Source organism: Polyodon spathula, chromosome 5, assembly GCF_017654505.1.
Source record: "Polyodon spathula isolate WHYD16114869_AA chromosome 5, ASM1765450v1, whole genome shotgun sequence".
Taxonomy (NCBI): domain Eukaryota; kingdom Metazoa; phylum Chordata; class Actinopteri; order Acipenseriformes; family Polyodontidae; genus Polyodon; species Polyodon spathula.
This window is the reverse complement of record NC_054538.1, coordinates 68,400,494-68,416,874: the sequence shown is the minus strand read 5'-3', so window position 1 is coordinate 68,416,874 and position 16,381 is coordinate 68,400,494. Positions and strand designations below refer to the sequence as shown.

Here is a 16,381-nt window from a genome sequence, read left to right as displayed (position 1 = left end):
TTTTTCTCGATTGATTGTTACTCTGACTAGTTATGGATTTAAAATACTTTTGTAAAAATCTCTCTCTATCTTGTACTGTATATGCATAACTGAAGATATTAATGTAATATGCATAACAGTTTTGAAAGTGTTACTTGCAATGTTACACTGAAAGCCACAGCTCCACATGCATTACTGCATTTTTATTATTTTTTTCTTTACTCTTTCATAACATTAATGTATCGATGCATATTCTTTTTTAGAGAATGACATATTGATTAACCCCCTCTGAAAAGTTTAGGCTGAAATAACATGGGGAGGAGGGGGGGGCTCCAAAAAATCACCAAAATATATTTTTTGGATATCTGTTGATGAGATCTACATGAATCAAGCAAAACATTTTGGTATCCGTAGATTTTGGATTTTTGAAGTGGCATTTGTCATGCACTCAAGCATTGCTTTATGCCACTTTGGTGAGGCTAAAGTACCACATAGTCCTAACTGAACTGGCGTTATTCTTTAGGTTGACATTTGCCAGGTCACAGCTCAAGAGGAAATGTAAAAACAAACAAACAAATAAATAAATAAATAAATGATATTAGCATTTCTCAACTCTCTCTCTGAGCAGCTCAGTTACTTAATGCACTCACTGGCTATTGCATCTTGCCATTACTGAGTACACAAAGATATGTAGAAGACATTGGAGACAACATACTGGCTGTATGTAACACACCCTTCTATGTAAGGTGGCAGTACCTCACATGATTAATATGATATGTAAATCGCATTCCTACAATATATAAAAGCTGCATCTCCCTGTTGCTACGGTGTGAAAGACTAACAGATTCTGATATCATGTCAAACAATCCTGAATTCAAACATGTCATGCAAATTAGGGCACTACACCCCATTGACAGTGTTATGGCAGGTGTTCCTAATTTTTTGGAATATTTTGGCCGTTAACTTTGTTTTTATGTATGTTCACATCCGTAACTTCCAGAACACATTCAAAAGTGCTAAACTGATATACTTCGACACTGAAAAATACTTCTTGTTGAAATGTTTGTCACTAAGCTTAAGTTTCTTTCAGTATTTCTATACAATGCTAGTGGTTCCAATGTTGGATATGGAAGGTGTCCATGACTCCAATGAATGAATGAATGAAGTAGCGCACCCAGCTGTTCTTCCTGCCTGCGTAGATCTCCATGCTGTGCCCGTACTGCGGATCCTCCAGTAGGCTGTGGTACTCAAACAGCAGACGGGAGCTTTCCTGCAGTCTCTTGCACTGGTACTGGTGGTACTGCTGAATCAGTTCCTTCACCACCTGCAGCAGACACTCTGCCATGCCTGGGTCCCACTCCACCAGATGCTGCAAGGACAAGAGGGGGACAGGAATGGGTGAGCCAGCTAAACAAGCACAAGCCTTCATATCCAGGCCCAGTTTTAAAACCTGATGCAAGTTTTAAACATTTTATTTTATTTTATTTTATTTATTTTTTACTGCCCATTTACCTTTTTATGTTTGCAATCATTTTGAGTGGTTCTTACTGCAATGACGCAAACATTCAGTTTATCCGAGTTCAGGATCTGTTCTTCGGATCTATTGGCCCACCATAGATATCCTATTGGCCAGCCAAAGTGTCCTTACAGTACAGGCAATGGGAACGTTTTGCACATTTTAAGGACGTAATTATTAATATGAGCAAAACATAAATAAAAGTGTTTTCTCCAAGGGAAAAATGATGTGCTGCTAATAACTCCGAACAGGCTGTCAGGGACTGTACTTTACAGAAAATGCATAGCTTTGTGTGGGACTGTATATACAAAACAGAAGACCAAACCAGCCACTCTTGGCACTCTGTTTACTTCTGTCTGTCTGACAAAAAATATGAAGTTCTAATGGCAGGGATTATTAAAAAAAAATCATGCTTTTAACTGTGAAAACACAATTATTTATTTATTTTTTTTAACCAGAACTACTGTACACCATCCTTTGTTTTGTAATTAATTCACAGGGTAAAGTAAGGCCTTTCTTAATTCTGATATATTTTTCATCTTTAATAGTGTTACATATAATTGCTTGGACGTTTTGCAAATTAACAAATATTCAAATACATGTCTGAATCTTGAACTGATATCTGAACATGAAAATGCCTCGTTCGTACAGCAGGGTAATAAATATGTTTCATGGATAGAATCAGTGTTCTATAAAAGTACAGTATTTAATATGTCTTATGTTGAGTATTACTACAATACACATTCTACGTTTCTGTCTGTCACACACTACATTGTGAACCCGACAGCTGCCTTGATTTTGTACCAGTCTTCACCAAGCTTTTATTTTATTATTCAATCCCAGCCACCTACGTGTGTTTCGGGTTTCGTTTGACTATAACCTTTCACTCCCTGTCCTCTTACTGCGCGATAATGGAATGCATGATTCTAGTTGATCATTTTTACAACCCCTTTTATATTAACAGAAATACTATGTACATTAAAGCACTCCTGAATTTACATTTAGTTATTTTATATACTCATTTATTTCGGTCGTTCAGATGTTTAAACACTGCCTCTAGGAGATATAAGACATTCCTCATTTGTTGAAAACAGTCATTTTTAATCATGATTTTTTTTTTTTTTTTTTATATCCACCAAGCAGAGTTGATGAAATAAAGAAAGAAAGCACATCCATCTCCCTGCTGTGAAGGATGTGAATGCTGTGTGTGAAATCCCCCAGTCCAGTACTGTAGTTATTGAGCACCAGCAATGCTTACCCACTTGTCTGTTTTACCAACAGGAAATATTTAAAACATTAAAATAAGGTTGTAACAGGGGAAGTTTGTATTCCCCAGCTAAACCAGGTGGAATGTTAAGAGGTTCTGCTTCCTGAAAAGTGGAAAATGAAAGATACAGTCCCAACACATGCAATCATAACACTGACAAAAGCACAAGCCAAAAGGTCTGTACTCTTAGATTTTTCTAATAATGTTTAATTGGGTGTTTTTGATTTTACAAATCATATAGTATACAGTTCAGAATATGTCTCATTATTTATTTATTTATTTTTACAAAATATCTTCCTACTGAGACAATACAGTAAAACTTGTATACACTGTGTACAAAGATGAATGCACCAGGCAAACCTTAGTCTATTTCTGTCTAATCTACAGTATGATTGAGTGTTCTACAGGGCTATCCAAAACAATGTATAAATAAGATAATTCAGTAATACTAAAACCCATAAAATTAGACAACACTTTGATGAAAAGTCATTGCCAATGTCTTTCCTATTTAAAAAATGGAACACAACCAAAAATTACTGGACCAGTCTGGAGCTATCTTGCAATTCAAAGTTTTAAAAATCAATCCTGTAATTTTCCAGGTTTGTCCTATTGGCAAGCTTGCAGCACATGGAGAGATGAAAGGGATGGAAAAACAATGTGACAAGAGATAACAGCACAAGCATCTAATTATTAACCCTGAATTAAAATAATTGCTTCCACTGAAGAACAAACATGTTCCTGCGAAGATTAGCCGGAAGCAGCAACAGCACAGGATTTCCTGATATTATCCTGGCCCGTGCAGATCAGAACGAAATCTAAATAGTGCACCTCAATTCAGACCTTTGTTTTACCAGGTTAGGAACCGTTGACATTTGCCAGTGGTTTCACCAGCTGTTTCAAAAGCTTTCTAATATGACACAAACAAGGTGGAAACTTATTACACCAGGCAACACTGACCATATGAATATATGGTACCCATTCCTACTTTATGCTAGGGTTATTCTTATACTGTAGAGTATTTCTTGAACTCTCCCACCCCCTGCAAGTACCCAATTGGAAAGAAGTCATTAATTGCACTTTGTTTTACTTTAATAAATAAGAAGACATTTGACTACTTCTAAAGGGACCACAACATAAAGAAATAATATATACTGTATACCATTCCTGTTATACTAGGTGGTCTGAAATGGTCACACCTTGAACTCCAAGTCATGAAATAATTCATTATTGCACACATGTTCATATGCGGATCCTGTCCACGTCCTTTGGGTGGATTTAAAGACAACTGAATGACAAGATCAATTGTAACTCTAACTTCTGCTTCCCACTCGAGGTGTAACTGGGAGGGACTGAGGTCAAGTGGTCTGCTCAGGTTCCTCAGTGTCCAAGTTTGCAAGTGTAATAAAGCATAGCAAAACAGATATGCATTGTAAAGCCCAGAGGTATAGAAAACCATGGCAAGAAATGGTAAATGTACAGTATATAATAGTATGAGCATGGGAAAAGCACGGACAAATTTCTGTAGTTACCCCCTTCTTCTATATTTTTTGTATCATTAACAGAAAACAAAGGAGTCAAGTTTGCATGTTTCATACGGAAAAAGTGCACAGCCTCCCCATCTTGTTTTCTGTGGAATTTCCTTTTCTGATGCCCTTTGGCAAAAGTCTGGCTCCCAGATGAGCACTTAAATCCTGTTGCTATGTTCTACAATTCTCTCCCAGTCTTATTCCCTTATTAAAGAAAAACAATGTGTCTTCAGTGTTTGTGTTGCTCGTTTTTACCATCTTTACACAAACGACAATGACCCATTGCAGTTGGCATTGCCAATAGAAAATTATTCATGACTTTAGTTGGTGTTGGCAGCTCCACAGAGTTTACCGCTTAACTAGAAAGTGAATCTCAGTTCCTGCTATGAATCATCTAAAAATTACTGTAACTACAAAGGCAGTGTGTAAGTACCTTGTTTATATTCCGTTAACCTGAAACTAGTCCTTCCACCAGCTTCCCACTATTATATACTGTGTACATAAAAATTAAGGTTCTGCTGAAATTTGCTGAAATTTGGTAAATGTCAACATGTTCAGGTGAACCATCAACCACTAGTAATTAATGCCTGCACTGTTCAATGTGGCACAGCAATTGTGTAAATTACCTCCTCTGTATCAGTCTTCTCACAGGACATTTAAGGAGATTATCTCCATCTGGTTTTCTACTAGTGAAAACAAACATTGAAAATACGGTCTCCAATTGAGTTTTTTTTAAGTCTAGGATCTTGTTCAAACCAGGGCCTTTATAGTACGTCATTCATCCTGCAACCAGTCCTTGGTTTCAGAAGTTTCCTTGTTAACGAACGTGCCAGGAGAACAATCAGACACCTGAACTGTTTGCACGTCTCTTCATGCATATATAACAGAGGAACAATTTATTTAACGTCAGACTGGCTACTGTAATTTACTGTACCCAATTGAAGGTAGTTCTGAAATCCAGCACTGGGCGCGGCCATGATAGTGTGAGTTTCAAATACCTGGTCTGAATTATTTTCTAGAACTGACAGCTGACTGGAAGAGCCACAGGTTTGAGCCGCGCGCATTCTTAAATACATTAATTTGTTACGAATACATTCATGTAAACTGCCTTGCCTGAGTGCATCAGTCAGTCTGTCTGGCCAGATAAACTATACAAAGAGCCCATTGTGCTCCCAGTATTGTGGCCCAACAGGAAACGACAACAAGGGCAGCAGTAGCCGTTTCTGTGAAGTGACATAATCCTGGCTAATCATTACAAACATAACAGGCATTCCCAAAAAGTGGCAGCAACAAAACAAGGAAGCCCATTGTTTCCAGCTCAATAGAGCACGAGGGGACAGTCCGCATTGCACAGGACCAGGCTGCCTGCACACTCTGTACTGGGGATAAGGAATGCTGTGTCAGGATTGCGTTTTGTTTTCTTACCACATTTCACAAACATAACCCAAAACCCAGTCACAATTTTTACAAGTGCTGTTAGCTGATAATTCAGTATTACAACACATTCTTTATTATTATCCCCTACGCCAGTCAGTTGTTTGTCTGTTGATTTTTGTTTCTTATTCCTGGAAATGGCTTTCCCATTTGATAAGGGTAGAAGAAATGAATGGAATGAGCCAGGCTGGGATTCAGACCCATGCTGAGGCAATGATTTAGTTCTGGAGTGAAGAATCACCCCCTGCTAAGCAATGAGCACAACCCATAGCTTGTAGAACCTGTTGATAGCCCATCTTCAGTGCTGACCAAAGTAAAACCTTTCTTTGAGTTTTCTGATCCAAAATGATTGTATAGACTCAGTGACTCTTTTCCAGTCCCGAAGCTAATGAATGATCAGCCCAGAGAAAGTCTTTAGTTGCTTCACTGAACACCAAGGTTAAGGATCTGGCTGGAACAACATTTGGATTAGAATGCTTGAATGCAGTAGCTAGTGCCTTTGTCCCTCACTTACAATAAGCACTGCACTCATCCAAGCAATTAAAAATCAAATCAACCAATCATGCATATTGTGTGGAAGGAAACATCCATGAAAAATCATATTTGAGTTTCATCACAAGCCTATATGAAGCAATCTCTTGTAAAACATTATAAAACGCTATTGCAAAACATAAGTTGGATAGGGGTCCATTATTTCAGTGACTGGTACTCTCAAAAACGATCTGACATTAAACTACACAATAAGGAAGGAAGTAGTCACAGATTTCAAAATGCACCCAAAGGGAAGGTTTATTTTTAGGTTACTGTTCCAGATGTGCAAAGGGCCCCAACACCCTTGCACATTCCCCTTCCTTTAACGAAGAGCAAGAGCCTCATTGGAGCATTCAGAAACCCCACGTCTCTGGAGAGGTGTGCTCCATCAAAGTGATAGCCAACTTCACTGCAGCATCCAAAAAGAGGAAAAGCTTTTGAACCACAGATTTTTACGCAACACAGAATAACTGATTGGGTTAATTTTATTTTTGGACTAGCTTTTGTAAGGCGCTGCACTGACAACAATGGTGAGGACAAAATCCATCTACAATAAGTGCTGAGCAAGGTAAAACCCTGCTTAGACCAAACATGATCAAAACCCAAGCTGGTATGGCCGTATGGCTCTGCAATGGTACTCACTTGTGGCTTTTTATCCAGTCCAGTCCAGGACCTTGTTTCAACCATGTCCTTGAATATTTACTTGAGCAGCCTACAGCCTTGTTCAAACTAGGTCTGTAGATATGTATTTAAAAACCCAGGAAAAAGACCTGGCTGGAACAAGATATGGGGATTGGAATGGTGTGGGAGAGCCATCAGTGAGTAACACTGCTCTACGGCTATGAAGAATTTTACTACCAGGTTTGGTAATCAAAGTGAGTTTATCTGGGTCTCAGTTCAGTTGCTAGCCTGTTATGTCTTTCTCAGACAAGAGGAGGCGTGTGAATAGTGATTGAGCACTAGTAAAGCACTGTGATAGAGGCAAGACTTCAACAATCTGACAATTTGGGAGGTCTCAGCAGGAATGCATGTGAAGACTTAGGACTGGTGTACGTAGACCTGGTACATAGGTATGAGAAGTAGTTACCATGTATTTTACCAGGGATAATTACTTTATTTAAATAAATATAAAATATACCAAAATTGAGCAAGAGAACCACAGAAAATACATGTGTACCAAATGAAAAGTGTGTGGTCTATATTACACAGAAACCTAAACAGTCATATGAACTCAAAACAGCTCAAAGTGTAAGGTGCTGTTACATTTTGCATTCTGAGTTTCCACAATGAGAATGATTAATGACAGTAAAGTCATCTTTAAAAATAGTGTATGTTTTTGAGAAGTACACACGTTATACTGGAATATCCTGAAACGTTAAAAATTAACAGCTGCCAGGGTGTTTTCAGCATTCATACCTATGGTCTGCCATCCGTTCTTTTTTTTTATTTTAATGTCCTTACTCACTTATTATATATATATATATATATATATATATATATATATATTATATATATATGTGTGGTGTGTGTGTTTGTGTGGCGTGTGTGTGTATGTATGTATATATACCGGCCAAAAGTTTTCAAAACACTTGTGTGGGTCCCCCAGGTGTTCTAAAACTTTTGACCGGTAGTGAGTGAGTGTGTGTGTGTGTGTGTCCATATTTTATATATATATATATATATATATATATATATATATATATATATATAATATATACATATGATTTTACTATTGTCCCTAAAAAGCATGTTGTTTTCCTAATAGGCAGTGTGTACTGTGCACCTATAATAGTGGGTGGGTGCTGTGACTGTGCACATTAGTGGGAATGATGAGCTATGCTGTCTGAGTGCCCACTAGAATGAAGGGTGGAACAGTCTGAGGATTGAGCAAATGTGAAAATTCCCTTCTCAACCCAAATAATCACCAGGGCCAATGAGGCCACAGAATCACATTGCGGGATGAACAGATCACTACAAAGTTGGGGTGTTAAATTCTGTTACGTTTCCAAAACTTAAACATATTTGCAATGTTGGTAACCACCTGATAACCCATAGTATGAAGCACACTAGTGAGTTTAAAAGAAATGGCAACACTATTAATTTGCATATGACTACATGTGTACAACACTAATGAATATATGGAATAGACTATGAAAAAATGCTGAATATCAAATAAATGACCATTGTACAGTCACAACTGTACAAGCACTAAGGCCAACATCTATATTTCACAAGTACAGTGTATTTCTGATAACATTTAAATGCTTAGACAAAATCAACCTTTAACATTTGGATAACATTAAACACAGAGTGGATACGCAATCATTCTAAGTGGGTAAGGCAAAAATAATCATTGCGTGAACAAGGGCATAAACACTGAGGGAGGAAATGCTGAATTGAGTTGATTACATTTAAGTTATGATTATTATTTCTGTTCATATCACACAGAATTAACCATTTACTTGTGAGGATGATCGATTTAATGAATTCATTTGTTTCTTGGTTTACGGACTGCCATTGCAGTGGGGAGCTCAGAATTCAAATCTTGGTGACGTCACTGTAACAAGCTGGTCACTGAAATATTAACACTCACACAGGTAACAAAAAATTATTTATACACAAGTGACCGCAACCTACTAAGCCCATCAGACATTGCTTTGGAATTCCCCTGCATGAACATTACATCTGGTCTATGAAGCCCGAATATCTTCAGTCATAAACAATACAAGTCATCGTTTCTTTTTAGCATTAAAACTGTTTCAAATGCACAAGCAGAGCCTGGATTCCCATCAGACCCGCGCAACACATTCTCAAGAAACCCAGGTGCAATGTGTCGGGGCATGTTGTTAGCACAGGTAAAAGGCAAGGAAAACAAGGATGTGGAAATTCCTATGGATTTATTATGAACAAAAATAAACAGCCCCCAATCCGATGATTGAGAGAGAATAGATAGAGACAGGGATACCACAGGCCTGCATGAAGCACATGTATTGCACATTATTTTCTTACTACAGCAGCTAGGTGTGTCAGTACCTCACTGCTGTCAGCGCATGTTCTTAGGGGTGATGCTTTAATACCGATATACTGGTATAAGGAGGCAGTGTGGTCCAGTGGTTGAAGTCCAGAAGGTCAACGGTTCAAATCCCACTGCTACCACTCACTGATTCACTGTGTGACCCTGAGCAAGTTACTTAACCTCCCTGTGCTGCTTAAATTCTGCAAAAAAAAAAGGCACATATCTGGAATCTTTTTCTGATTAAAAAAATATATATATAATAAGGATGGCTGTATTGCATCAAACATTGCGGTATGTTGATTATGCAAGGCTGTAGTTATGCTGGCGGTCTCATGTCAAATTTCGTCCTAAACGAGTCACGTGGCAATTTCGTTTCGCAATTCAGAGAACTGAGTAAAAACAAAAGTGTATTTGTTCGTTTTTTATTGGTATTTAATCGTAATGGTGATACTTTCCTTGCTTTTGTTATTTATCATCTCTGATGCTTTAAATTATATTGATCTGCTTGTGATTAAATACATAACCTTTACAGTTTCTAAGAGTTGCAATGTAGTTCATTACTATCTATCTAGCTATAATATATACATATACGTTTGACACAATTCAGGCTACCCTGAAGAATAAATGGAACTAGTCTCGTTTTAACACAAAGGGATGAAAACTAAATAAAGATGTGCCCGACTGGCTCACCCGGTAGAAGCACAGCCACGTGGTGCGCAAGGTGAGTCACACAGTGCAGGTTCGCGCCCTGGCTGTGCAAATTAGGCCGGTCTTCGCTGGGGACTCCAAAGGGAGCATGGGTTAGGGAGGTAAAACCGGCAGGGACTGATTCTCCTTATCACTCTACAATGAATCCTGCTGGCCAGGCAACCAGTGAGCTCAGAGTAGACACCTGCAGGGCTGGCCTTTGTCCTTCAGAGGTCGGTAGCTCACTGACATCCACTCTTGAGTTCCTGGGTGAAAAAAGGAAGCTAGCTTGGTCATGGGATCAGGGGTCACCCACTGAATTTTCACGACTCCTGAGCCATGTGGGGAATTGTTGCAATGAGGAGAAAAGCGATTGGGCATTCCAAATTGGAAGAAAATCTGGGGGAAAATTATAATTAGACACAATAAATAAAAAAAAAAAAATTTAAAAATGGGCACAAGGGCCAAAATAAGGGCTTAAACAAAATACACAAACATAACTGGGCTGGGCATTTGCCTTCACTATAATTACAAACACACATCAAAACACAGGTTAAAGTCCACAAACTCCCCTCCCTAAACAAAGGATTTCTGCTCCCCTATATACAGATGGCCACTCCCAAATTAGCACTCAATTACCTAATTGGGGAATGGCCACACCTGTGATTGTTGGTAGGAACGTAATTAACCCCATCCCTGCCAACCTTACATTCCGCACACACTATTTACACAGTAATTTTCATTTCCTACTGTGAAACCCGACAAAAACACACAAAAGCCATTCGATTTCTTGTAGTTAGGGCAATGGTAAGCCAGGTGTACAGGCTACGTGACATTGTTCATGTCTTTTGGCACATGTGAACCGAACAGGAAAAAGTCTGCTTCTGCCTCACTCATTTTATCATGTACATGGATACATACATACATCAATAAGTCACTTAAATAAACCATACATTTTACCACTGCACCCATATCCTCTAATGCAACACCCTCATTATTTGATTTTGTCCTACTTACTTGTTAAAGCTACTATTTCATTTTGCAGCATTTATTTACCATTACCAAGGAAACTGTTCCATTAAACCCATGTTACTGTAGCAGTGCCAAACAGCAGTCCAGATTATAATCGTGAGAACGGGCAGAAGGGTGTCTCCCGAAAATTGGCAGAGGGAAATGCAAAATGAAGCTGAGTCTAACTTGCATCCTACCGTTTTCCTGTTAACACATTTGCAGGGCGCTACCCTTTCTAGGGGACCCCCAGTTGCCAATAAAATCAATTTTGTTCTGCATAAGTACACTTTGTTACGAGTACATAAAAGTGTTCCCTCTTCTAATAAAACTAAGAAATAGACGGATGTTTATTATTTTTTTGCAAGTACTTCTGTTCCAAACCCTTAGTTCATGGGAAGGGACGCCATGTTGTGGAGAAATTCTGATTCCAGGGAAGAATTAAGGGGGCAGGTTACGACTTTTGATTCATAAACTGACGCAAACTGTAATTTTTCATTTGATTAATAACAATTTAGTATCTTAATAATAACTGTTTTATTTTGAAATAGGGTTTAATTTGATTACTATTATTATTAGTTTTAAATACGTTCTTACCTGAAGACAAACTCACAATACTCTCAACAAGAAAAGAAAATGCAAATGTACAGTAGGATAAAAAGGCAGCTTGTACCTAGGAAAATATACTGTGTAAAAAAAATAAACTCAACAGGATGTGCTGTCGTATATATGAAAGAATGAAGTAGCAGCGTCTGGTTACTCAGTTCATATTTATGCACAAGTTGCCTACTCAGGAGGCAGCAAAGTAGGAGGTTTGAAACTGAAGCAACCAGGGCTGCAGTACAACAGTGTGGCAATGATTACATATTTATCAGTACAACTAGTCCGAGGGACTATAATCATGGTTGGGCTGGATTTACGGTGTTACTGTGTAATATATAAATTGATATGAATTTGTGAATTGACTAAAACAGCCTTGGGCGTGGTTTAATATACCACATCATACAAAATGTGTATGTTACACAAGCTTGCACACAGCTTGAAGTGTTGCTAGCTATGGGATTGCTAAGTAATGGGTAATAGATAAGGAGCTCTATTGATTTTTATTTGATTATGACATCACAGCAGGGTCTATTCAATTGATCTCAAAGGTGGCAGGTCTAAATACAGTTGGTGTTTATGTGTGGTAGTCTCAAGTGTTTTGGCAGGTTTGGTCCTAATTTAATATTTAACAGATCCATTTAAATCAATAGAGTAAACCCCAGCAACTGTTCTCCTCCTGGATTGCAGTAACATGTGTTCCCACAGCAGTGACGGTTGCTTTTGTCAGAATTGCAGTTCTTGTAAAAATTAAAATAATTCCCAAACTCAGTCCCCTTATCATACTAAGTGCTCTTATTACTCAGATTTAAAAACAAGAGAGCATTTGAAATGCTTAAGCAGTTGTTATAAATTACCCAAAATGCTTCCATCCACGTGTGTAATGGTCCAGAAGAGGGACTGTGGTTTGTTTGGTTTGTGACAATTTTAGAAACTACAGCACTTATGATTCTATTCTTAGTCACTGCTTGTTAATGTTATTTTGTGTTTCAATTCTGAAAGAAGACATGCTTCAAACTGAGTTTTGGCATGAGAAGTTCTTAGAAACAAACTAATGATCACTAGTAAATGGACAGACGTTATCTCCAAAGCACTATAAACTTCCAAAGAGATAAGTCTTGTTTTGAATTTAAGGTTATTATCGTACATGTACAATGTTTGTTTACAGTACATTCTCTTTATACTGTCCCCTACTGCTCAGAATAAAAATGTCAGCAAACTAAGACACCCCAAGCACTATTCTGCTAAACATGTTAATGCCAATAAGCTTAATATTTGGATGGGCTGGGCTCACTGTGGTTGTGAGGCCTTGTTGCTTTGAAGTTCATTATTGCTTTAATACAAGCTCATGGCATCACCAAATAAAGCACTCAACAGTGAAACAATAATTTGAAAAACATATCCACTACGGTGTTACAGTGTTTGACTAGGTGAGGTCACATACCAGTGTAGCGCAGAGAGGGAAATAATAACAAGACAGAAATGTCAATTCAACACTGAGGAGGTTGGTTTGTTTTCCCTTTCTTTTCTTACAGGGCTCGCACGGCTGAACTCTTTAATATACGGTGTGTTTCTTCAACCAGCAAGACAAGAACACTCAGGGTCTCCTGGTCCAGACGGGGCTTCGGTGAGGAACAGGAGTTGATCCAGCGGCTATCCCCTAAACAACAATGCTACAGCGAGAGCTACACTAGCTTCTGCTCCACAGTCTTCCACGGCTGAGCTGGGAGGCACTGTGCATACGGCAACAATAGCCCTTTATGGGAGAGTGGCAAAAAGAAAGTCATTGTTGAAAAAAACTCACATCAAATCTCGGCTAGAGTTTGCCAGATGGCATGTGGGAGACTCTGAGACCAAGTGGAAAAAGAACAGTTTTAGAACGACATTCACTTTTAAAGTGACCTGTCCTGTTGCAAGCATGACATGTTTCATTCTTAGCTGGACAATTATCCTTGACATGAATTTGAGACTTTCCACACCTTGTGCACTTTTGTGATCTTGCTGACACTTGCTTGGATGTCTTTTGTTGTCTGGGCTATGCTCTATTTTGAATAGCAGGGTTATGAGAGCCACATGATTTTGATGGCTTGCACTTCAAGCTGTACAGTGTGAAGCTTCAGGGTATTTTGCTCCCCTTGTCTGAGCTCCGCCTGCTGTTTGCGAATGTTTTCGCTTTGTCTGACCATTGTTATGTCCTTTTCCAATGTAAGTGCACTATCCAGTTGTAGGCGTTCAGACAGTTTGGTGTGCTGGAGAACCACAACAATTTGATCTCTTATGAGCTCTTCTCTGAGATCCCCATCGTTGCAATGTTCTGCCACAGCACACAAGGAACATAAGAAAGTTTACAAACGAGAGGAGGCCATTCGGCCCATCTTGCTCATTTGGTTGTTAGTAGCTTATTGATCCCAGAATCTCATCAAGCAACTTCTTGAAGCACCCCAGGGTGTCAGCTTCAACAACATTACTGGGGAGTTGATTCCAGACCCTCACAATTCTCTGTGTAAAAAAGTGCCTCCTATTTTCTGTTCTGAATGCCCCTTTGTCTAATCTCCATTTGTGACCCCTGGTCCTTGTTTCTTTTTTCAGGCTGAAAAAGTCCCTTGGATCGACACTGTCAATACCTTTTAGAATTTTGAATGCTTGAATTAGGTTGCCACGTAGTCTTCTTTGTTCAAGACTGAACAGATTCAATTCTTTTAGCCTGTCTGCATATGACATGCCTTTTAAGCACGGAATAATTCTGGTCGCTCTTCTTTGCACTCTTTCTAAAGTAGCAATATCTTTTTTATAGCGAGGTGACCAGAACTGCACACAATATTCAAGATGAGGTCTTACTAGTGCATTGTACAGTTTTAACATTACTTCCCTTGATTTAAATTCAACACTTTTCACAATGTATCCGAGCATCTTGTTAGCCTTCAACAAAAACTCCTAGCTCTTTTTCATGGATTCCTTCTCCAATTTCAGTATCTCTCATATGATATTTATAATGTACATTTTTATTTCCTGCGTGCAGTACCTTACACTTTTCTCTATTAAATGTCATTTGCCATGTGTCTGCCCAGTTCTGAATCTTGTCTAGATCATTTTGAATGACCTTTGCTGCTACAACAGTGTTTGCCACTCCTCCTACTTTTGTGTTGTCTGCAAATTTAACAAGTTTGCTTACTATACCAGAATCTAAATCATTAATGTAGATTAGGAATAGCAGAGGACCTAATACTGATCCCTGTGGTACACCGCTGGTTACCACACTCCATTCTGAGGTTTTTCCTCTAATCAGTACTTTCTGTTTTCTACATGTTAACCACTCCCTAATCCATGTACATGTGTTTCCTTGAATCCCTACTGCGTTCAGTTTGAGAATTAATCTTTTGTGCGGGACTTTGTCAAAAGCTTTTTGGAAATCCAAATAAACCATGTCATATGCTTTGCAATTATCCATTATCGATGTTGCATCCTCAAAAAAATCAAGCAAGTTAGTTAGACACGATCTCCCTTTCCTAAAACCATGTTGACTGTCTCCCAGGACCCTGTTACCATAAAGGTAATTTTCCATTTTGGATCTTATTATAGTTTCCATAAGTTAAAGGAAGCAATAAAACCATTCATTAGTTCATCTTGTTCCTGCTTTCTTGAGTTAAATGTAATCCTCTCATATATAAACTTCCTTTTCTCTGTGAAGTACTCTTTGAATTTGTTGATAACTGTGTAGTACTCTGTACATTGAGCTTCACTCAATCCAAACTCATACAGTATCTCATCTGCTTTTTCCCCCATGCAGTAAATCAGTGTGTTTACTTGATGTACTTCATATGCTTGTGCAAGGCTGCTTGCCACCCTGAATCTTTCAAAACGTCTAAGCCATTTAACAAATTCTTCTGGTCTTGCAAGATCAAAATCATCAGGTGGCGTTATCTGATATGTAGTTGAACTGACAGTTTTTTTTCTTTTTCTTTTCTGTTTTTATACAATGTATCAATCTGCAGGAGCAGCTAGCACAGTCTCCTTTCGTTGCCTAGCAACAGGGGGCACCACCTCTTTAGCAGCTCATGCAGGCCAGTGTGTAATTTGGGATTTTCGGTTTACCACATTAGCTTAAACTTTGAACTGCTTTAAATTATCTATAAATCATTTTTCTTACTGTACTTTTTTTCTATCCAGGAAGCTCTGCTGAAACTCCAGTTTCCTTTCTCTTCAATGAAGTCAGGTTCTAACCATTTCTGAAACCATATTGCGTTGTTTAATGTGTAAGAAAGAAAGAGTCTGGACTCACTTGAACTCTGAAGAAGCTAAACTAAAATGTATTTCTCTTGATAGAGCAAACAAAACACGTGACGTCACTCACTGGGGGTGTGGCTACGGCTGCAGTACATCCTACCACTACTGGGCCAATAATCGATTATCTAACTAGGAAGAACGTCGCAATTAAAAGGAGTTAAAACATGATTAACCCTTTTGCAACGGTGAACATTCTACCCATTTGAGGTCTGACTGAGAACTTGACTTTCGGCTTCTGTATTAGGATAAATATCCACAAATATGTTTTTTATTTTACACCAAATTGGGTGTGTAATGTGAAAAAGTTCACCATCAGAGAGATCTGTCAACTCATCAATATCTTCTGTACAAAAAATAATTTGGGTCAGTAGGCATTCTTGGTTATGTAAAGCAGTTTAGTATGCTCTCCGGTACTGCTGCACTTTGAAATCATGGTATATACAGTAATCAAAATCGAAACCTAGGATACTGAAATGCTGCACCTCATAAATGGTATCTCTATTGGCTTGGATCTTTAGTGAAATGCATTTTGA

General features: G+C 38.4%; 1 protein-coding gene across 3 annotated transcripts in view; it reads right to left on the bottom strand.

The window, feature by feature from the left end:
• babam2 (BRISC and BRCA1 A complex member 2) overlaps positions 1-16,381 on the bottom strand; it is an 85,152-nt gene that overhangs the window by 55,093 nt on the left and 13,678 nt on the right. For all 3 annotated transcript variants that reach the window (XM_041251122.1, XM_041251124.1, XM_041251123.1), the window contains exon 5: positions 1,154-1,348. In XM_041251122.1, the coding sequence (XP_041107056.1) occupies positions 1,154-1,348 (195 nt within the window). The remainder of the gene's footprint in view (positions 1-1,153; positions 1,349-16,381) is intronic.